Source organism: Chrysoperla carnea, chromosome 3, assembly GCF_905475395.1.
Source record: "Chrysoperla carnea chromosome 3, inChrCarn1.1, whole genome shotgun sequence".
Lineage (NCBI taxonomy): Eukaryota > Metazoa > Arthropoda > Insecta > Neuroptera > Chrysopidae > Chrysoperla > Chrysoperla carnea.
The window spans coordinates 36,011,430-36,037,253 of NC_058339.1; the positions used below are offsets into that span (position 1 = coordinate 36,011,430).

The 25,824-nt window shown below is 28.1% G+C and overlaps 1 protein-coding gene across 2 annotated transcripts in view; it reads left to right on the plus strand.

The window, feature by feature from the left end:
• LOC123296983 (probable G-protein coupled receptor Mth-like 1) overlaps positions 1–25,824 on the plus strand; it is a 136,088-nt gene that overhangs the window by 95,439 nt on the left and 14,825 nt on the right. For both annotated transcript variants that reach the window (XM_044878721.1, XM_044878722.1), the window contains exon 4: positions 23,049–23,187. In XM_044878721.1, coding sequence (XP_044734656.1) covers positions 23,049–23,187 — 139 coding nt within the window. The remainder of the gene's footprint in view (positions 1–23,048; positions 23,188–25,824) is intronic.

The following is a 25,824-nucleotide window of genomic DNA, read 5'->3' on the forward strand; positions in this document are numbered from 1 at the left end:
GGATGAGACAATACAATGTTTAATAGATCCGGTACCATCAACGTCGTGTGAAACTATGCAAGCAACAAAATATATTCATGTGGATCATTTAACACACATTATTTCATCACTAAATACCAAGATAAGTAAAGAGAAATCTCAAGATTTTAAATTTAGATTTGAATCTCTTACAAATAACATTAAAATTTTAGATTTATTTGATACAGGTTCAATTATTAATTTTATTATCGAAACCAATAATATTGTTTCATTAAGTTTAGTTGATGAAAATTCTCTTATTAAATTTTTAATTACAAAATGTAATTCAAATACAAAACACTTTTGGTCAAAGCAAATTTCAAATAATAAAACTTGGACTTATATTTCAAACATTTTATTATCTGAGTATATATCTCCTGCACAATTGCAAATTGCAATTGATAGATACATTAGAAGAAGACAACTTCCAAATGAAAAGTTTTCTGATTTCGTAACTGATATTTTGAAATACTCGCAAATACTAATGCCTAAAGAGGACATTAAAATAGTTATACAAATTATATTTGCCCATGTTAATCAGAAAACCTTTAATTTGATTAAATTGCTTCCAATTCCTGAAACTTTAGTTTCTTTAAATTCTTTTGTAAGAAATTTACAAGAAATAATAACAAGAAAAAATTCATTTAATAAATTTAACTTGTATCAAAATAGAAGACAAAATAGTGTTAATGATCAAAATTCTAGTCTGGTTAATATTGAACAAAATGTTCAAAATGTTCAAAATGTTAAGGATCTTAAGCCTGAAACTACAGGGCAAAATGATAAAAAAGCTTCTGTTCAGATAGCAAAATCAAATTTAAATAGAAGTAAATCTATATTTTGTGTTTATTGTAAACGATCAGGACACAAAATTCAACAATGTATAAAATTAGCCAATAGAGACACATCAAGTTCAAAAAACTTGAACCATGCCACACACTAGGTTCTTCAAAAAATGCATCTTCGATGCCCTTAATTTATGTTTCTGTGAACAATATTAAAATATTATCTCTTTTAGATTCGGGATCAACTATAAATGTGATTTCTAGAAAAATGTTTAGTAAATTAAAAATTAAGAAAGTTATTTATGAAGATGAAAAAATTACTGTTACATTACCGGGATCAAATTATGTAGCTATGAAGAAGAAGGTTACGTTACATGTCAAGATTAGTAATTTCAGCTGGAATTTAGAATTTTACTTAATGGAAAAATCCATTTTTGATATGATTATTGGAGCACCGTCTCTCAACAAATGTGGTATGATTTTAGATATTAGTAATAACAAAGTATTTTTTAATTCATTTAGAAATATTGAAATTCCTTTTGAAAAAAATTGCACACAATTTTTCGTTAATATTATTTGTGAATTACCACTAAATTTGTCAGAAAAGGATAAAGAATTTATGGATTCATTATATAAAAAGTATAAGTCAGTATTTTCTGAAATTCCTGGGAGAGCAAAAAATTATGAATATCATATTAAACTTAAAGATGATACACCAGTTTATAAAACTGCATATTTTTTACCAAAAGATAAATCTTTACTCTTAAAGCAACATTTGGATGAGCTTTTGAAATTAAATATTATAGTTCCTAGCCAGTCTAGTTATGCATCTCCTGTGTTTTTTGTTAAAAAACAGGATGGTTTTCGCATGGTAGCTGACTATAGGTTCGTTAATAAAAAAATTGTGTTTGATCCGATTTCAAATGTATCGATCAATCACGTATTTTCTAGTCTAGGAGGCGCAAAAGTGTTTTCTACCTTGGATATGTCAAAGAGCTACTACCAGTGTAGCTTGAGTAAAGAGAGCAGAGATATTACTGCTATTAATACGCAATGGGGACAATTTTCTTTTGTTTGTTGTCCGTTTGGACTTAATATTAGTTCTCAATGCTTATATCGTTTTCTAATTAAAGAATTTAACGATTTGTTGAATGTGTGTATCTTAATTTATTACGATGATATTATAGTTTTTTCAAGCTCTATTGATGATCATAAAATTCATTTAAACCAGGTATTAAGTAAATTTAAAAAACTTAATTTAACTTTAAATCCAAATAAAAATAAATTTTTTATGGCACGTCTAAAAATTCTTGGCCATATTATATCATCAGAAGGTAGACGTCCTAATCCTGACAAAATTAGTGCTATTTGTGACATGCCAATTCCAAAAAATATAAAGGAATTGCAAAAATTTATCGGAATGGCAGCGTTTTTTGCTCGCTATATTGAGCATTTTAGTTCTATTGTTGCACCTTTGAATGAATTAAAAAAGAAAAATGTTCAATTTAAAATAACTGATGTACATGTCGAAGCTATTTCTAAATTAAAAAGAGCTTTAACATCTGCACCAATTTTGAAATTTCCTATTTTTGACGATAAATATCCCTTTGTTGTGAGAACGGATGCGTCATCTGTTGGCCTAGGAGCCGTTTTATTACAAAATATTAATGGGAATTTACACCCAATTGAATATTGTTCTAGAAAATTAAATCCCGCTGAAATGAGATATTCCGCTTATGAGTTAGAGCTTTTAGCTGTAATTTTTTCATTAAATACTTTTAGTGACTACCTTGTCGATAGACATTTTTTCTTAGAAACCGATAACAATGCTTTAGTGTATCTTTTTAATTCACCACAAAAATTTAACAAACTTTCGAGATGGATTTTGACACTGTCAAAATTCAATTTTACACCGAAACATATTAAGGGCATAGATAATACTGCAGCAGATTGTTTATATAGATTGTTTTCGAATGGTAATTTCTCTACAAATAATTTTTTATTAAAAAATGAAAATGGTAGTAATTATTCGGGTGAAGATCCATCTTTAATTGACAATAATAATTTGGTCAAGGATGAATCTTTACAAAACGACCCGGTTTTTCTATTAAATACTTTAGTTACTGAACCTCAGGGTTTTCTTTCAATTAAGCTTGCACAAGAGAATTGTAATCAGTGTAAATTCATAATGGATCAATTAAAAAATGGCCATAATGTTAATAACTTTTCACTTAAAGACGGTCTTTTGCTGCGCGAAGTTGGACGGAATAAATTGAAACGAATAGTTCTACCAGATTCAATGCTTGAATATGTCATTAAATATTATCATAATTCTTTATATGGTCAGCATGGTGCTGTAACTAAAACGTATAGAGAAATTGCCAAGAGATTTTATCATAATTTATTATATAAAAAAGTTGTAGAATTTATTAAGAATTGTACAGTTTGTCAACAATTTAAACCTTATAATAAAAATACCAATGTGCACACAAAGTCAACGGTTCCCACTGGTATTTGGGATAAACTTTACATAGACTTTATCGGTCCTTTAATTCCATCTTTGGATGGTGGAATGAAATATATTTTAGTTATTCTTGATTCATTTAGTAAATTTGCTATTACATACTCTACACGTAGGGCAACAGCGGAAGTAGTTCTTAAATTTCTTCATAAAACCTTTATGCAATTTGGTTACCCTGCATGTGTTGTTAGTGATAATGCCAAATGTTTTGTGGCTCAAAAATACAAAAATTTTTTATTCAATCATGGTGTTAGAGCAGCTTATATTTCAAGTTATCACGCATGTGCTAATATGTCCGAGAGATTAAATAGAAATTTAAAAATTAATATGGCGTGTATTATAAAGCAATATGCCTTGGAGCATAAAGCTTGGACTAAAGTTTTACCATATTTTACTTTTCAATATAACAATAGTTACCATACTTCTATTGGAACTTCTCCAGTCGAAATTTTTTTTAAACGACGTTTAAATAACACCTTGGATTTAGGGCTAGAAACTTATAATTATTTTACGGCAGATAAACCACCAACACATGAAGAGGTTAAACAAGCATTAGTTAAAATGAATCAAATTATAAATAAACGTAAAGCTAATACTGTAGATGTTAAATACAGGGTGGATCAGATGGTCTGTGTGAAGCTTCCTAAGTATCGTGCGACCTTTGATACTGACAGTAAATTTCAGCCTAGATATTCAGGTCCAAAAAGAATTTTACGTTTTACTGGACCAGTGTCGGTCGAGCTTTTTGACGAGAATGATAATACTTTATCTCGTGTGCATGTTAGTCACCTGAAGCCCTATCAACCACAAATAGTGCAAAATTAATTTTTTTTTTTTTTTTCTTCTCTCCTCTCTCCGCTTTATTCTCTTTTTCTTTATTCTTCGAATTTTTTTAGGGCGGGGGAGTGTTACAAATTGTTGGCAAACTAATTATAATTAATTAATTAGTAATAAAGTATGCAACAATAATGTAAAATATCAAACTTTAAATCTGTCTGTGACGGTACATATTGTATTGAAAAGTTTACTCTGTCTGCGACTGTACCTTATTGTTTTTCAACTTTAGTTCTTTTTATTGCCACCAGTCGGTACACAAAAAACGCAGCTAACTAGATTCATGTTTAAGAACTACCTCTTTGAAATTCGAACTGGCACAGCAACAACATGTTGGAATAATTAATCTAAATTATTTATTCCATCATGCCTTCACTTTATTTTTTAACACACCTTTAGTGTGTGGCAATATAATTAAATTTATTAAATTTTAATATTTCTTTTTTTAATTCTTAATAAGAATTTATATTTATTTGCAATACGACAATGTTATCAAATATTTTGTGAAATGTCGTTTCTTTGAAAGACGCACAGTTTGAAGAGTGAAATAGACACTCTTCAATTATTTAAAATTGTGTAATTTAATATTGGTTATTTCTACCTGTGTTTTTGTGACTTTTCGAATCTCATATGTGGGCACAGCCCCTTAAAAATGTAAATTAGGGAGCTGGATTCACAGTGATCGCAAGCTACATACAGGAAACTTTTATTTTTAATTATATATTTTATATATAAGTTAATTTTTTTTCTAAATTCAAATCGTAAGATATTTTTTCCAAAACTTTGTATTTTGGTTTTAATTTCAACATGTAAAATTCATGTAAGTGTAAAAACAAGGCTGATGCCTTGTGAATTTATATTTTTCTAAAGTATGTATACTCAAACAATTATATTTTTTTTTTTGAATTAATCAAATAAACAAACTTTATAGTTTTTGGTATTTTAAACGTAGACTTTTTTTTTTGTATTGTTAATACTTTCTGGGGGGTAATCGCCTTCGGCGTTATCTTTGGGCCTAGCACGCACTTTGATCTGTTTCGGTTTTATTTTCAGACCGGGATGTTTCCCTTTAGCGACACTGTTTAATATTTCTTTTCTTTTTTTTGGATATCGTAAATATTAATCCGAGTGTTCTGGGGGGTGCGAGGAATTTTGGCTGAGGCTTACTTCTTGTTCTCGACGCAAGTCGAGAAACAATTAAGTATTTAATTTGGGAAGAGTAAAAATACGTTTCTTTTTTTTTCTAATTACCTCACCAAAACATTAATTCCCGCATCAAACTTCTCCAAACAGAACCGATTTTGAAGATCTCGTCTATTTTAGTTGTTTCGGCTAAGAAATCATAAAATCACACTTGAAACATAGCAAACAACAATCTTCATGAAATTACCTTTCAACTTAAACAAAAAAGTTCAAATTGGTTCATTCATTTAGGAGCTACGATGCCGAAAACACAAAGCGAGTAGGCTGAGTTTTAAGTTCTTGTTTCGGTTAAGTATCTTAAAAAATGTGACACATCACTCTGTATGACTGTGTAAAATTTCAAATCGATATTCTCATAAATAACGAAAATATGAAGATGTCTTCATCTTAAATGCGACACACTATAGAAAAATATTTGTCATTGATATTTGCTAATTGTCATTTGCTTGATATTTTCTTGTCCATCTGCTCAAATAATTACCTTAGTTGTCTTGAACTTATTAAAATTTTTTCTCGTGAATTAAAAATCAAATTTAATTGTTTATGCAGTAAAATAGACAATTTACTATAATAATTGCACGTAGGCAGACTCATTTCATAGATAGCATACAGATGTAGTAAATTATTATAAATATTCACTTATATTTTAGTAGTCAGTCACACCCATTAATTTTACATTAAGTTTAATAACATTTTACAAAAGCTAAATAAATAAATTAAATTCTAAAACATTTAAAAATCATTTTAAAATTATTTCTATTTATAAAATTTTTATTAAAAATTATGTGTAAAAGAACGCTACCAACGTCATAAAAAATGTATACATTATATCCCTAGATAATTACGAATAAGATTTTGTATTTCGAATTTGTCAAAAATATATGGATTTATAAATTATTTATATCACTGACTGACTCATCACGAAATCTCCGAAGCTATCGGTCCGATTAACTTCAAATTTCGCATACTTACCTCTTTCGTGACATAGACGTCCACTAATTTCTATCCCAACGGTCGTAAAAGAGGGAACTTTTATGCCAACATTTAAAATTCAAGGACAAGTATACCACAGGATACTCTTATGGCCAATCCTAATGAACAGCTTTCGTTTCTGCAGTTATACTTTCTTGGTGAAGATAAGCTTGAACGAGACATTCGTTGTGGAATTTCCCCAGGCGTTAAGCCAGAATTGGTAAACCAATTACAACAGATGCTTCATAAACATAACCGGTAAATTATCGATTTCAAGACCGCTATAGATTCAGTTACTAAAGACCAAAAGGAGTTCAAAGTTGTTATCAATGCTGATAAAAAGCCCTCTGGATAACTCAAAGGTCGTTACAATACCCCTCAATCTAAAGAAGTTGCTGTCCTTATTGTCGGACCAGATTTCGAAAAAAGAGATATCATCATCTACTGTAGAGGCAATAAATTGATACGAATTAGCAAGACGCATCGTGCTTACGACACTCTTCAATAGACTTTGATGTTTTTCCGTGGAGAAGATGGTTATTACTTAAATATTCCAAAATGTGATGCTAATACAAAGGACTCTCATCAATAAGACAGTCTCTGCTTCAGAATTCTATAGTTATATTGGAACGTCGTGGAGAAAACAATTATGTGATGCTCTTTTTGGTCGATGTTCTTAGTTTTATGGTGGCAATTTTTTCGTGATGTAGACCTACTGGGGATCCCGCCACAATAAATAACGTGAACGTATCCCAATACACAGTATCTCATGGATGATGTGGAAATCTGTGTATTCAATAACTGGCACTATATTTTCTTATTTAAAATTTGAAAAATTTACAATAAATATCAAATCGAAATTAAACACTTCGTTAATAAAAGAAGTATAAATTCACATCCAAATGGTTAGTGTGCAGAGCAAAGCAGGCGGGAATCGGCTAGTATTATTATAAACTAGAAACATCTTCTATACAGGATATTTCAACAATTAACTTAGCCAATTGTTTGTTTTCACTTATTTGTTTATTAGATTATTATAAATTTTACATAACGTGTTATATTTTTAAAAAGACTTTTAATAATTTTGACATCCAAATTAATTAAATAATGACAATATTTTTTTTTGCATTTCAATTTGTATCATTTGCCACTATGGTAGGCAAGTTGATTTTAATCGAAGACAACCGCTCTAAGTTTCAGGAGTGATTGTCATATTTTCATTCGAGTCATCATCATTCTCCTGGATAGATCTGCGTTCTCTTAACAATTCCACACGAGCTACATCAGGATCAGGCATTAGACTGAAATTTTCTTCAATAGGTGCAGAGTTAACACTTGTTGTAAATGTAATTCCAAATATTAAAAGAGCTGTAATAATTATAATAGTTAGATATTTGCTTTTAAATGAAGTGATACAATTTTCTTTTATTTTTTTCATTTTCCTTTAGGAACTGTATAAAATAAGCTACAAGTGAACTATTCGCCTTTTTTTATTTTTAAATTTAATTAATTCTGCTCTCTCAAATTACTTTACAAATGATACCCGTTAACATTTTAGGATAAGTTTATTGGTATGGATATTCGATATTCAAATTTATTCAAATTTTCGGCGTACCTTATACACCTCAAAGATCACTCCATTAAATAAAAATTTCAAAATTGCGTTTATTTAAAAAAAAAATTTTAAATACCAAGAAAACTTGACATGCTTTTAAACAATTATTTTTTTCTGTTATGTTATCGATACGTTAAAAATAAAAATTCTTAAACTTACCAGAAATTAAAAATATTGTTTTATTCATTTTGAATAGTATTTGAATATGCTTTTACGGTTAGCGGTGCTGAGATTAGAATTTTCTCATTTTTATACTTAAAAATTGAATCGAATATATGTCATGACCATGTAAATGAAGAGATAACGTTTAAAAAAATTAATACTTGGTAGTCCCATCAAAGTAGAAATTTTCTGAAGTTTTGTGTACACAAATGCCACCTATGCCAATTTTTAAGAAGCTTTCTATCTGTACAATAAAAATTTTCATTAGGGCAGAAAAAATTTTGAATAAAAAATACTTTTTATGGACAAGATTTTATTGTACTAAAAAGTAGGAAATAATTTTTTATGAATCATCCAAACATAGCTTGAGGCGCTCAATGTATAATATCAACATTGATTCGGAGCATCTCAGTGTATGTATGTAACTAATTTTTGTGCGGGGGGAATCCTATAACTCAATTTTTCTCATAATAGTCATGTATGAGTGACTCCTAAAAAAAATTATTTGCTACTGTTTAGTACAATAAAAGCTTGGTCCTAAAAAGTATTTTATATTTAAATTTTCAAATTAAGACTTAATAAGGATTTATATAAAATATGGTGGAAGCGATCGGTTGAAGATAACTGCTTCAAAATTGCAAGATTCCACCCGGACAAACATAAATACATACATTGCAAGTTGAATAAAAGTTTGTAATAACAAAAAAAAAAAAGAGCGATCAAAGATTTTTCACGTTTTTTCACAATTTTTTGCAAATTTAATGGAAAACTAAGCATTTTAGGGATTCAGTACAAATTATCGAGTGTAAAATTTTCGATCGATTTGTATGTAATAACTTACTTATCTATCATCATGATTTCTGATAAATTTACATCTACTTGCAAATTTCCGCGTTATTGGTTTTTTTTTTTTAATTTTTCTTAAAAACTGTGCATTTTAGGAGAAAAATACTTCAAATACAATTTTTTCAAGCATGAAACTTTAAATCTATATCTGTATATTTTGACTGTTTCAAATTTTTCTCATTTCCTGAAAAATTGATACCTTTTTTTTCGCAAATGAAGATTTTTATTCTACAGGTAAAAAGTTAAAAATTGGCCTTTGCTGTACCCAAAACTCCAATTAATCATATCAAATTTCACCTAACTTGATGGGACTAAGATATATAATTTTAAAAATTAATTACATTAGGCAATTAGAAACCATAAAAGTGATGCAACTCAAGTTAAGGTCGTCTTAGATAAAATAAATAAGCGTACTGAAAGAAAAGTTTTTTCTAAAGTAATCAATGTTAAGAAAAAAAGAGGGTCATTGTAAAGGAATCGATTGTATCGTAAATTATTGTTATTACCTGAAATTAAAAACAGCAATTTCGAATCATAAACCAGATTACCTCAATGTTTTCGATGGCAGTTTTGTCCAACCCTTTGTAACATAATTCAAAAATCCATTTTTATTTTGGAGAGCTATTCATTTTATATTTATTATTATAAAATATTTTTAATGTTTTAAAATAATACTTTAAAAAAGAAAAATCCGGATGATTGATATGTACGTTATGCTATAATGGGCTTAATGTTTAGTGTAAAATTTTGGCATAAATTCATAATAATATGTATGTTTCGTTTTTTTACTTCAGCTTTTAAATATAAATATTAATTTTATAATAATATTTAAATTATTTCCTTATTTATTATTAAAGATCCACTATATCCCTATATATTATACATGCGAAAGTAAGCACGTTTGTTTGTTTGTTTGTTTGTTACGCTTTCACGCTAAAAGTAGCGAATGGTTCTTAATGAAATTGTACAGCTATATAGCTCATACTCAGAATAACACATGAGATATCATTTATAAAGATATATTAATTTTTAAAAAAAATTTTTAATTAATTTGTTTGACATTACCATAAATTACAGATTTCTGTAAAAGTAGTCATTTGACATTACCATAAATTACAGATTTCTGTAAAAATAGTCAATATAAAATATTTCACGGCCATCTTTTCTGATATATTCAATGAATAATTACGACTATTATACATTTAAAAAAATAGAAAACCATACATGTATTTTACCTGTGTAAAACAATCCTTACTAATAGTTCGAGTGTTATAGAACGGGAATAAGCGGTAGCACTTTATCAACCTTTACTTTTAAACCCAGCGAAGCGGGTGGGTATCACTCTTGTGTTGTCTAATTATTATTTTAATTTTAAAACGGTTGAAAATACTCACTTTTTCTAAAATTATCCACAACGTGTTATAATAAATTAGCGGATTTTTATAGGCAATTTGGAAGTTTCTAGTTGTTAACTTCCCAGTATAGGAAGTTATTGTAACGGATCCGATTTTTGAAATCGAAATTTTCAATGTATCTTTATGTTTCATGGTAAAGTTTGAATATTGCTGCCATAGTGACTGCTTGACGATATTAATGATTTTCTCAATAATGACCTGACCTTTCTGGAATTTTTCCAAACATTAAACTGTTAATAACTGAAAAACGGCGAAATTTAGGAGAAAATCGCTGGGAGGTTTTTTGACGTAAAATTACCTAGAAGTGGCTTTATTTAGTTCCAAAAATTGATATTTAACTGTTTCTATGAGAGGGAAGGAATATACAAAATTTGGCAACATTCGGGCAAGAATCAGTAATACACACTCAACTCTGTCTCGCGTCGCGCCTGCTCTATGAGTTATTAATGGAAAGTATATAACGGTTTGTAGAAAAATTAATTTAAACGATTACTCTTATATTTATTATTCTATCCATAACCATAAAAACAATTTAAAATTCTGACGATCCAAAATAATAAAAGTACTACGAGTTGTACGTATATATTATGTTATGTCATCACGCAAATTTATTGCATGGGATTTTTAAAAAAATACATGTGCGTGTATTTAATATTTAAAAAAAAAAAAACATATAAGCATTTAATTTTTGTAAAAAATTTCTCGGTATTTTAAATTACTTCAATTATTAAAAAAAAAATATGTCAACAAACATTTTCGTCAAAAATACGTTGACCGGAAATAAGTTATTATTTTTAAGAACAACCATAATCATTGTTGGATTTCGCACACAAAATAGTCGATCGTATATTGATTTATATTGTTGCTCTAGTGTCATAGTCTGGATCAGAATGGCAGTACTATCAATATATAAAACAAAATATAGTATAAAACAAAATCGCTTCCCGCTGTCTGTACTATCATTAAAACTACGCAACGGATTTTGATGGGGGTTTTTTCTAATAGATAGAGTGATTAATGCATCGATTAAACTCAAATATTGACAAGATATACAACCAGCTTCATTGTCTTCATCTATTTTTATCCTTGGGGAGGTGGAAAAGTAGAGCGAGAAAGTGGGGATGAATAATCGAATATTTTCAAATATACCCAAGTGGGGTTTCAAATAAAAGAGCATGACATGTACATTACAAAAATGTAACCCCTGCGCAAAAGGATGTGGGGAGAGGGGTGAAAGTGGGAATATTGCCCAGCAAAGCGGGTAGTTCTCGGCTAGTTATGTATAAACCGCGAGTATATATATAACTTCAGAAAGAGATAAAATGTACGTCAAGGCAACTTGGAAGTAATTTTTGTCGGGAGAAAGGGTGACTTTTTGCTGTTGTAAACAAGAGTACCTTATTTTCAACTTTGAAGATGACTTTTGTTACTTGTTGAACTTTATGAATGTAGACGAAAAGTAAGAATACAATTTTTCGATATCTGCCTAAATTTTCGAAATATTGAATTTTAAATAATTAAACAAAATTTTCAATTTTGAAAATTACTCCAGTTATCGAAAAATTGTATTCTTACTTTTCGTCTTATATTGTCAAGTTAACATAATTCTCCGTCAAAATATATATTTTTTAAATTTGTGTCCCCACTACCGTGCTCATACATCCTTAATTAGTCGGGCACAACAGATTATTAACGTTTTAACTTTTAATTTAAATAGTTTTTTTTTTATTTCCACCGACAAGTATTGGAGAAATCTATGAAAACATATCATCCATCTACCGCTTTCCCATAAGACCAATATGCACTTTTAAAGTCATTTATTTATTTAAATAATCGGATAATTCCCCTAAAATTTTCAGAATTGATGATTTACATTTAGTCCAATTTCATTTTTTTTTTTATAAATCAAGCTTTTTTCCAAAATATCCCTAGCACTCGTACATCCTTAATTAATGTTTATTTAAAAAAGAATGAGAACTTATTCCAAATCGCACACTTCCCTGCTGTACCCTGTATAATAATGTTTATATTTAAAATAGCAAATATCACAAAAATAAATAATATTATTATAAACAATTTTGCTACTTAATTCCATTCCATCCATATAAAATAATATACAAACATTTCATTTCTGATATTGTACTGTACTGGTTTGCTGATATGTGTTTAGAATATTGAATTATTCCGCATTCCAACATTTCACTCAAGTTTAAATAAAAATACTTACTTTACTCAATAAATTATCTGCATTTATACATCTGAGAGACTGGCTGGCTACTGTTTTATATGAAATTATATGAACATTTATTTAATACTAGATTGATAACCGCCCGCTTCAGTGGGCTTAAAAGTAAAAAACCACCGCTTTATAGCCTCCAGCCTCTCTTGATATACCCAGTTTTCAATTTTGTTAAACATTAAATAGTCATAATTCCTTGAGTATATCAGAATAGTTGGCCATGATTTGTTTGACATTTACTATTTTAAATTTTTACAAAATTTTTTAATTTGTGGTTCAAAATGATAATCATAGATCTTCTCCATCTATAATCATCATTTTGAACTATAAATTAAAGATTTCTGTAAAGAATTTAAAAAACGGTAAATGTCAGATTAAATTTAATTTTTTTTTTTTTAGTATCTATATCTTCATAATTTTTAGCTCATGTGTTATTCTGATATATCAGTTATATTGCTGTACAGTTTCATTAAAAACCATTCGCTAGTTTTTGCGTGAAAGCGTAACAAACAAACAAACATCCTTACTTTCACATTTATAATATACTAGCTTGATTACTGCCCGCTTCACTAGGCTTAAAAATAAAAAACCACCGCTTTATAGCTTCCACCCTCTCTTGATATACACAGTTTTCAATTTTGTTAAATGTAAAATAGTCATAATTTATTGAGTATATCAGAATAGCTAGCCATGATTTGTTTCACATTTACTAATTTAAATGTTTACAGAATTTTTTTATTTATGGTTCAAAATGATAATCATAGATCTCCTCCTTTTAGATTTCTGTAAAAATTAAAAAAATGGTAAATGTCAAATTAAATTTATTTTTTTTAATTTATCTTTATAAATTGTAGTTCATGTGTTACTCTGATATATCAGCTATATTGCTGTACAGTTTCATTAAAAACCATTTGCTAGTTTTAGAACAAACAAACAAACAAATATGATTACTTTCACATTTATGGTATATAGGGATAGGGATTGGGATCACTTTAAATTATATATTGTTGTTAAGGTCGGCTATGATAAGGCTTGACTAATTCTTATCCACAATTTTCGTTTGAGAAACAATTTGGGAAATCCAAACATAATGCTGCAAAGATCTAGAGAAAAGGAGTATTTTTCTATACATTGCAAATCTATGAAATATACTCAATTAATATAAGTTTAAAGATATGATTTGAGGCATCGAAAATAGATGGGCCAAACACTATGAAATTGAATTTCCCGCTTGAAATATTTTCAAACCATGATTGCAAAATATATGAATTGCTAAGGTTTCCCAAAGTATTGTTTCAAGAAATCAATTTATTACTTTAATATTACAGTGGGGTAGAGCGGACTGATCTGAAGAAGTTTTTAAATCTTATAATCAAAGTCAAAGTCACTTGTTATAATTAGAGTTCTATTTATTTAATTTTCCAAATATTCTTTACCATTTTTTTCCCAAATTTAATATTTAATTTTGTCAAATGCAATGAAATATGTCAATTAGAGTGTCACTTTAAATCTGAGTTGTCGTGTTGTGACAGTCAAGAGGGACTTCACACTCGCTAAAGTTATTATATGGGGAAGAAACGATCAGCGGAGTATTAGTTTCTTCTTTTTATATTTTTACTTAGGTAATATTTGAAAAATTTAAGACCACAAAAATACCTTGTAAATTTAATAAGTTGTTGACCAGAAGCTATGTGGTTTTACCAAAAATAAAATAAAATATTATTTGTTTAATTTTATTCTTATTTTAAGAGTTATATAAATGAAAAAATTTAATTTCAATTCGTATCAAGTTTCATAATAACTACTGAAAAACCTTCCATTTTAGATTAAATTAATTGAAATTTCGTAAAGGATACATCTATTGGCAAGGTCTTACAAATAAAATAATTTTTAATAAAAACAAAGTTATTAAAACTGATTAATGAAATAGCATTTCGAATTTCGACATTCAAATCACCTGAGTTTAACAAGGCTTTTTCTTCTGTCTACTATGTTAATTAAATTTTATTTCACTAAATATATAAAAATTTAAATAAAAATACTTTACCAATTTTAAAACGGACATAGACAAAATTATTATATAATTTTAAATTTAAATTTAATGTTAAAAAGCGTGGAGTGCTGTATATCTGTAAGGAAGACTGATATTATAAGATGAATACTGAATGAAGTATAGTATCCTCGTTTTTAAAATTATTTCAATATTTTTCTGGCCACGTGGAAGTTCCCCGTTGGGCCAACGGTCGAAAAAACGAAGAAGTAGGCCGGTCGGGTCAAAATATCCGAATATTGAATTATCAATTTAAGTGCTCGATTATTGAATTCCCAATTCAAATTTCATTGAATTGCGTATAGAAGCTCATTTCAGAGTCAAAAAAGGAAACAAATACGTCCAAAGTTTTAAGTACGTGGCCGCTTAATTATTTGCTAAGCGAAATCGTTTACCTTTTTTGCACGGCCGAAACTTGTATGAGATTCCGGTGGGTTTTCAACTTCTTTTATTTGCTATAAACCCTATTTAAATAATGATACGGATATCCAAGGCATCGCTAATATAGGCAAAAATATGATCAATATATCCTTTTTCAAATCTACCTTATTTTAATGATTTTTTTTATCTTATTAATATTCAATTTTCACCCAATCTTTACATATATTGCAAATTTCAGCTCTCCATTAAATTTCAACTACAAAATTTGATTTAATTTTCAAATAAAAAATTTATGCCCAACGGACAAACAACCAGATAAACTGGCAAGAAAGCGAGCTAGTAAAAATGCAGTAATGATAATAATCAAATAAAAAATCAAGTTTGATCTTTTTAATCGAGATAGAGAATTTTTCCAATCTGTTTTCTTCTAAAAACTGAAACATCCTTAAAACTTAAAACTTCCCTGTCAAGGTCGTTCAAGCGGAAATGTTTTGTACACTATTTTTATAGCATATTCAAGAAGCGTAATATGTGCGGTGTAAAAAAAAGGTTGGGTGAATATCTTGTAATTAATTTAAATTATCCTTAGGGTGTACAACTTGAGCTTGCTAGCGACTTTGTGATACAACAAATGCTCTACAGTACCCATATAAATATTTATTCAATAAGAAATATAATTTTAATGAAGTTTTTGTAAAATAACCTTCATCAATCAAAATCTGAATGAATAAAATATTAATTTAATTTTTCTGTAAAAAAATTAATATTATTTTATATACAATTGCATACATCCATTGCTTCTTCATCTGACTATACATTACAGATAGACCGTAAACTCATTATAAGGTGAAATTTCATTCTTTTTGTCTTTGGTTCTTTGTGTGGAGTATTTATAAATTTAATTTTATTCTTAATTAACAATGGTGTTAATGGTGGAAAATCAACGCCAATTTTTTAGTTTTTTCGAGAACGGAACTCTAAGCTTGCTTTTGAAACATAGCTAAGAATACTCTCCGTTAAATTACCTTTCAAATGAAACCAAAATAAAATCGGTTCATCCGTTTAGGCGCTAAATCCCTCAGACAGACAAACACACAGACACACACATATAGCGGTCAAACTTATAACACCCCCTTTTTAAATTCGGGGTTAAAAAGGAATCATAGAGATTTTGCTTCATTATGAACTCACGGTCTAAGTACACACATGAATAAAATATAATTACTTAATATTACAAAGAGTAGTAAATAATGTATGTAATATCTTTTTATATTGAAAGAATTAATAAATAATATTAATAATAAGGAAAAGTTATAATATAATTTGTTTATTTTTTTTATTAAAATATAATAATAATAATAATAATAATGATAATAATACACATTAATTATTTATTTATTTGTTATATATGTTTTTAATATTTATGTTTTATACTGGATTCAATTGAATTAAACCGACATGTGTAAGTAAGATATACATAACGCGTGTTTACTGTAAAATCCTTATATATTATAAATGTGAAAGTAAGGATGTTTGTTTGTTTGATACTATACAGTAATATAGATCATACATCAGAATAACACATGAGCTATAATTCATAAAGATATATTAAAAAAATAAAATAATTAAATTTAATCTGGCATTTTTTTTACAGAAATCTTTAATATATGGTTCAAAATGATGATTATAGATTAAACGGATCTATGATCATCATTTTGTACCATAAATTAAAGAATTCTGTAAAAATTTAAAATAGTAAATGTCAAACAATTCAGAGCACCTTTTCTAATATACCCTTGATTTTTGTTTACATTTCTAATTAATTTATCCAATCGCGAATCATTCGCTAATTGGCAACGTTTAATTAATTTTAAGCTATACATTCTTCAACATCCCTACTCCATAAATTTAATTTTATCCATTTAATTTTTAATTAATACGCGAAACATTTTATAGCATTTTATTTCTATTTTTTTGTTTGTTTTAATATCATGCATCCGGTATAAATTATATTATTCTACAATGTTGTTCTAGTGTTTCTGAACATAATCTTCTTCTTATTAAAACCACTTCACTGATGTATGTATATGTTACCGGCAGTTTTATAAGAACGCATCCTGTAGAATTGTTAAAGCGCTAGGTATTCAATAAAATGGCTAAGACGTTTAGGCATTCTTTAAAATATTATTTGTTTTTGGTACGAGTTGGAAACTTTTTCGAGAGTTCATTTTAAGGTATATTGTGAACTTTAGTCTCGCCATCTATGAATGAATTATACGAAATTATCAGAAATCTTAGTCGTTAATGAATGTGTGAGTAAAACTTAATATGCATATGTTATAAAAACGTTTTCGAGAGTTTTTTTTTTTAATTTCAACTACAATATAAAAATTCGCAAACGCGAGAAAGTTTTTTAAGTAGAAATAAAAAATGCTTTAATTTATTTATTACAATAATCTAGTTTTTTTTAAAGAAGTTAGTTTAATCTAGTTTTTTTTTTAAAAGGACTTCTATATGCAAAAATAAAAACAGCTGGCTGTCAAAATTATTTCATTAGGCTATGTAAAAGTAACAAGGACCCAACTGTAATTTCCACATTCATTTTCAAGAAACACAAACGAAACACAAGCGAGAAAAAAAATTTTTTTTTTTTGAAGAATAAAATTTGTTATTCTTTAAAATGTTAAAAACTGATATAGTTTCGTGAAAAACTGATATAATTTTTTTTTCTAATGCAATATTCCTCAAGCTGAATTTCGAATAATTCTTTCTTGATTGAACTTAAATAGGAATTAAGTAGGTACATCTTGCACTGAGAGGTGTTACATTAGCTAACTTTAAAAATAAAAATAAATCGAATTAAAATTACAGCTACACTAAGATGATTGAAAATCTTTTGTTTTAATTATTAGAATAATATCTGGAGTGGCTATAGAACTGCAATACTGCCTGTCAATTATATTTTTTGTTTTTTAAAAGGACATGGGAAATGATTTTTTTTTCAATGCTTTCAAATGCACCCTGGTAAACTCAATGAACGCAATCGTTTTCAGTTACCAGAAATACTTCCTAATTTCAATAGAAAAAGAATTATCAAAAATCCAGACGTTTTCTACTCTTATACCATTTAAATTGAGTTTGAAATAAATTTTGCCACCTAAAATAAAGTTTATTTTCTAACCCCAACCCTTTCTTTCATTTCTAACCCCACTCTACATGGTCTCTTGATTGCATATCATAGCCAACTATCTTAGCAAAGTATCTTATAATTCTATGAAAACTGTTTTCCACTTTACATGGAACAACACGGTATTATATAAAATAACTAGCAATTCCATAAAATGCCTATTTTATATACATTACCGGTAACATATAGCGAATAAAAAATTTGATCGTATCGATAACCACACTATGGCGAATGAATACTTACTTTACTCCTCCATGCTGTTGTTGCATTAGTAATAATTACATCTCTGTTTTTACATTGTTTAAACAACATGTTGCATATTTAATTTAAATAAATTTAATTTATTTACTAAAAAAATCTTAAGTAATATATTATTCTAGGAAATTGTTATTACGTGTTCTATGCATTTTAATTAATTGCAATTTTTTGTTGTTCTGTTCTTAATAAAAATGTTAAAATATGTAAAAAAAATTATAACAATTTTTTCCATATTGATTTATTCTTATTGGTATGTTATATCGTTTATATTTTAGAGCTATTTGCATCCCGGGCCCTTGCAGGAAATTCTAAGCTTGACGACAGTGAAGTTGTCACAACACTGCGCAATTAATCATTTTATTTTGATTAATTGTTCTGGTCTTGGCCAAACACATTTTCATGTCTATTCTATACTTTAGGCAAGTTTTATAAACCCAGTCTGTGTTTGCCGACCATCACCCAAGCTTCAAACAAATATAAGGAATCAAAGTTATCGTTTGCCAGCCTTTGCCCAAGTTTCAACCAAAAATTAACCAACTTTTAGTTTGCCAATCCTCGCATGGGCAGGGCCGGATTTAAATTTCTGCCGCCCTGGGGCACTGAAGAAAATGCCGCCCTATGACTGAAATTTTATTTTAATAGTTTTGATATCTTATTTTTTAAGAATTAGAATAACTAATTAATTGCAGAAAAAAGAACCGGTTCATAACGAGCTGACCATCTGGTTGCAGATAAAGTTTTTAACGCAATTCTTTTTTCAGTATGAGACTGTAAGACTTCCCAGCGATGCGTCGATGCAGTAAAAAAGTTGTATAAAGTTTGTACTGTATGAAAGAATGACGCAGCTTCTGGGGCGCATTCTACTGCAACTGGGGCGCATTCAACTCCAACTAAATTCAAAGAATGAGCAGCACAAGAAGCATGTTCTGCAAGATATAATTTCATGAATTCTTGCCTGTAAGCCCGAATAAATCCCTGATACATTATTCGCGTTATCATATGACTGACTTCGACAACAGATAATACAGCAACTAGCAAATCTTCAGCTTTATGTCCAGAGTTCTCAATAAACATGAGAAAAAAAATTTTTGTAATTCTTCTTAAAAAACTATTTTAATTTATCAATTTCAGAAAAAAAAAGTATCAAATTTTATTTGTTCAAACCTTTATGGAAATAAATTAATTTTATTTTAATAGTTTTCACTTAAATTTAATATATTATAATATACAAAATTTTAATTTGATACATAATGCATAAATTATATTTCTTGAAAGATAAAATCTTTATTTAAAAGAATTAGTTAATTATATATTGTATAGAAAATGTTTTCTCACTTTCAAAATTTTGCCGCCCTAGAAAATTTGCCGCCCTGGGCACTAGCCCCGACAGCCCCTAGTGTAAATCCAGCACTGCGCATGGGCTTCAATCAAAACCAATAAACCAAGTTTTGCCAATATTTGTCCAAATCTTGTATAAAATAAATCAATCTGTGAGCAAATGATTGTCAGCGGAAACACATCTCGCATCTTGCGAAATAGGAAATTCAAATAAAATTCTTCTTCATTCAAACCAAATCTTAGGATTCTAGAAAGTCTGTTATAAATCTTAAAACTAGTGTATTAGAAGAATAAAATGATTTAGGGATGAAATTTTATCAAAGAAGTTTCCTAACACTTTTTGGATTCGGTGTTTGTAAGTAGCGTTTTTAATTATCCTTTGTGATTTTTAGAGTTTCTCGATAACGGTAGGTACTTCGCATTGAAAAGGAGTTACTTTCTTCATGGACTTGCATCCTATGTATCGTTATTCTTTTCTAAAGCTTTAGTTTTGGGCACCCCGGAATTTCCTTGAATAATATGTTCAAAGTGATATGATTAAACTCAGAACTTTCTGTTTTTTATTATCATAACAAAAATTATAATCTTTCTGTAGTAGTAATCTTATTTTTTTCTTAAGATTTTGAGTAATTTCATTAGTTTGAAAAAATAAAATGAGAAAAAAAATCATTTTAAAAACGTTGAATTTTTAAAATTACCTTACGTTAATTAAATTTAAAATCCCTCAACGGAAATGAACAGATAGGTTCACACAAACGGTAATAATATGTATTTAAGTATTTATTTTGTTTGTCTTTTTATTTAATATTATTGCCTTTTATTTACAAATAATAGTTCCGCTATTAATGCCGACTCACTCTTTTTCATATTACTTAATACTATAACTATATACCTACATAAAGAACCATTTACAATTGTAATATAATAAACATTAAATAATTTAAGTATTGTACTTCAATTGTTAACATGACACTAATTAAATAAAAATGATGTTAATTTATTGAAGTGATTGATGTGTCGAGTTATACAAGTCATTTTAACCTTTTACGTCATTAAGGAAAAATTGCGGCATATTAGATTTATAATTTTATGAGGATATTAAAATCGTTAAAAGTAACGTAAATGCAAGATCATTATGAACTAAGATCCGATTGTAGTAAACCGTCTTTACTGTATTCTGTATTGGTTTTTATAGAGATTAAATTGGCAAAGCATTATATTCCGGAAGTGTAGATTCTTTAAAGCCATACAGCGCAATTTATCGACTAATACAAATCTTTAACTGATGCAGAAAATTAAATTTATACTAAATCGTAAGACAGTTTTATATTAGGCAAATACTATATCGTTGTATTTTTAGAAAATATACCTCGGTTATTGTCAAAATTAAATTATTCCATTTTTTTTTTTATTTCAAGTTTTGTGTTAGAATTTTATTTGACGTAAAATTGTGACCACTAAAAAGTGATTAGCCGAACTGAATTCTATAAATCAACATACTGCTGCCTAGTGAAAATTTGGAAAATTAACAGAATTTTCGAAAAAGTAACCAGGGCAGGTAGGATATGAGTACTTATAACATATCCAAATTTCAAATCAATAAAGTAAAGGGTATAACATAGTCGCAGTGCTTGAAATTCAATTGTAACTTTAACCATTCATATCTGGAAAACCGCTTTTCTTTATAAATATTTGTTTCCACCAATGAATATTTTTGAGGAGTCTTGAAAAAATTAGAAAGTTTCATACCAATCAAATAATGATTTCACGCTGTTGAAAAATGTGTATAGAACCGTCTTAAAGTAAATACGATTGTAGGTGAACATTTCATAAAAATAAACAAAGTTTTGTAACAACAAATTTTTCAAACATCAAGAAAAATCTTTCCGTCTACTAGTCAACTAAACTCATCAAGAATTTCATAATAAATATCCATATTAAATAAAATAATAAAGAGATCAAAGTAAAATATTTCATAAAATAAATTTTTTTTTTTGTTAAAAAACACATTTAAAGTTTATTGATTGATGGATAGCTAGCTGGATAGATGTATCTATAAAAGTTACATTCGTTACATTTAGTGTATCACTTTTATTTCAAACTGATCTATTTATTTTTGTTGTATAAAATTCTCGAAGGTCATTTCCATTCAAAATTTTCAATAACTAAATTGTCTTGAAATATTTGTTTTGGTTCATTCTGCTACTATATTGATTATTCGGATATAAACATCAAAAATCCTTTAATGACTGTCAAAAAATCCTTTAATGACTATATGTAAATTAACTTTTTCTTCTAATTTCTGCCCGTTAGAATTTCGAGAAGAGAGTCGAATTCTGCTCAAAGGGTGTTATAAGTTTGACCGCTATGTGTGTGTGTGTCTGTCTGTGGCATTGTAACGCCTAAACGGATGAACCAGATGAAACTATTTTAATTTTTTTTTGTTTCATTTGAAAGGTAATTTAACGAAGAGTGTTCTTAGCTATGTATCATGTGCGACTTTAGAGTTTTGTACCCGATAAAACTTAAAAATTTGCGATGATCTTTAAAATCGATTCAATTTGGAAACGGTATGACATATAATTTTAACATATAAAATATGATTACTATGGAATTGAATGGTCAAATAAAAATGGCTCAATTCATTTCGAAAAGTGAAATGGTAAAATAATTAGGTAATTCAAAACAATAATTCCAAAGAACATAGTCAACTCAAATATTTCAATTTCAATTAAAATATTTCCAAAAATTTGTCCCAAAAAATGATAGCCCTCTAAGCATGCTTTTCATCTCATCTGATGTCCTTGACCATCACTTTGATATTGATTAAAGCAGGATTGTTATAACTTTAAAGTGTTTATCTGTGCGTCTGTGTGTTTCTCACTGACATCGTAGCCCTTAAACGATCGAACCGACTTGATTGAGAACATTTTATAACTATAAGTTTCCAAAAATCGGTTTGCAAAAAATTAATCGCATTAGTCGGGGGTTTTTTAAATTTTGTAAATTTCACTTGTTTTTACATACGAATTACATAAACGGTGGAAGCGCAGTTAAACTGTACAATATAGTAAATCTTAGAATGTATCATGAATTTATTTGCGCCTCCACAATTTTTATTGGCCTGTAGTATTTAAAAGACATTCTTTATTTTTGCCCTAACATTATATTTATATAATATTATGAAAATTTATATTCTTATATTATTATTTTTCTTGTTTCAGGTGATATGGAAATCTTTACATACTTTTTTGGACCGATTGGTGTACTTCTTGCTATTAATCTTGTCTTATTTGGTTTAACGGCACGAGAACTAACATGTGGTTTATGGAAACGTGAAGTTGTCAAATCAAATACTGAGCGGTAAGATATTTTTAATTATTTTCTTCGACTTAACAAAGTAGTTTGGTCGAGAAATACAATATTTGCCATTTTGATAACTATGCAGATTTATGGATAAATTTTTTTTCTTTTTTGGGTATAAAATAATATAAAGCAAAATTTTTAATGACAGTTTTGCTTAGAATTCATTCCTATATCGATTCCCGTTGTAAGTCTAGCATAAATTTTTCCACCCCCGAGAAGAGGTATCTCTCACCCTCTGTGAACCCCTTGTGCCCAAAATTTTTGTTTTTAACTTAAGTAAGCTTTAAACAATGCAGTCGAACAGTTTTTATAAAGATTCATTAACTGATCCTGGATTCCGCAATTCTAAGATATTTATACATTACGACGGCTCCCTGTTATTAATGATCCTGCATAGTTATTTCGATTTGATTTTTGAAAAATTTCAAAAACTATTGGTAATCTGGAAAACCTTAAAAAGTGATTTTTTGAATTTATTTATAAAAATTTTAGTCATTTTTTCAAGATTTGTAATTATGTATTTTTTTTATAAAGTTTTAAGAGATGTTCGATTGCTTCTCTTTTACAGTTAACTTTCATGTCAGGGCAGGCTTATACTATAGAATGATCAAATATCCAGAAAATAACTGATATCATTTTTAATTTTTTACATTTTAAATTCATTGTTTCCGTTCAATTGTTATTGCAAATATGGATATCATCTAAACAAAGATAAAATAAATACATGTGGAGTGACGTCATAAGAAAAATAAGGCTATCTTTAAACTATATCAAAAATCAATTTTACTTTAAAAAATGCCTGATTTATTTATCTTTAAAAAGAATTTGAGATGTGATGACATTTCATAATATATTTTATAATACCATATTTTTATCACAAGCGTTTCTTATTGTATTTAAATTCACGTATTTATATGTAACAAAAATTTTTCAAAAGAAGCAGGAAGTAGATTTCTATGTATGTATCATGGTTTTATTGGAGCATTTCGAATAAAAATCAACAAAGTATATAAACTTTAACATCGTGTTATAACAAAATAGGTGTGAAATCTATTTTATCCGCCTGTAATATGTAAATTCCTATTCGCTCTGTAACAAAAGAACAAAAGCAACAAACAAAATGTCCATATTATTTTAATATTTATGAATGAATATGTCGTTGTTTGTTTGCTAATGAAAGCCAAAAATGTTTTTTAAATACAATTTAAATGTAAATACTTTTAAAAATGTTATGTGACCTCTTAAATTAGATACGTAGTCACGCATTAAATTTAGGGTAAAACAAAAATGCATTACCGGTATTTATCAATAACTAGAGTTATACCCACCAGCTTCGCTGGATTTAAAAATAAAGATTGATAAAGATCGCTCTCGCATATCCCCTTTCTTGTTTGGATTGTTTTACACAGGTAAAATATATGTATGGTTTTCTATTTTTTTAAATGTATAAAAGTCGTAATTATTCATTGAATATATCAGAAAAAATGGCCGTGAAAAATTTTATATTGACTATTTTTTTATGGTAATGTCAAATGACAACTTTGACAGAAATCTGTAATTTATGGTAATGTCAAATTAAATTTATTTTTTTATTACTATATCTTTATAAATTATATCTCATGTGTTATTCTGAAGTATGAGCTATATTGCTGTTCAGTTTCATTAAAAACCATTCGCTAGTTTTAGCGTGAAAGCGTAACAAACAAACAAACAAACAAACTTGCTTAATTTCGCATTTATAATATATAGAGATATTTGTATCATTCTAACATTATAAAAACTAAATGTATTTTGTATGCTTGTTTTTTTTTTTTTGAACGTTTGTGGCTGTATAGCTCAAAAAGGCACTTTTCTAGCTACTGAATAAATGTCCATAGGCACACTAATTTTTGTAACTATGTTCCTTATAGCACGATATTGGTTTGCTGGTTGGGAGTTTAAAAAAAACTTCAACAGACGGCAAAAACCAACATCTAGGTTACCTAGGAAACTAAAACTATTTCAATCGATTCAGGTTGCCATAAATTTTGAAAAAATTGGCAATAATCTTATAATTACTGTCAATTTGTATTTTTGGTATTGTATACCTATATCTAGTGTATATAATGACCTGCAGCATCATTTACTTCCATTCCTGATATCAGAAAACGGTTTACGTTCAAGTTGATTGTGCTATTCCATTCGATTTCGATACCCCTTGTTTTATTTATTATTACACTTAACAAAATAAGAAATAAAATGAATACTAGTAAGCACGAAAAATTGGCATTTCCTTGAGAAATAAAAATAGATGACCATTAACCCTGATACCCGCGGTACATAAAGAACAATTATTCATAAATAAATCTACATCATATTATTAGAAAGACTGACTACGCTACTTTTCGCTTAGCTTGAATAAAATCAAGTCAGTTGTTATTAAGGTAAGGTAATAATTAAAAATAAAAATAGAAGATTGTTAAATTAATGGACAAACAATTATCATTTTATGGTGGCTGGGGACTGCAATATACTTCCAATTCTCATGACAAAAATAATTAAATAAATTCTTTAGTTAAAGCAAAACTAAAGATCGGCCAATGACAATTATATATTTTTTAGTATTCCGTTTCATAGTATTGAGTTGAAAAAAGC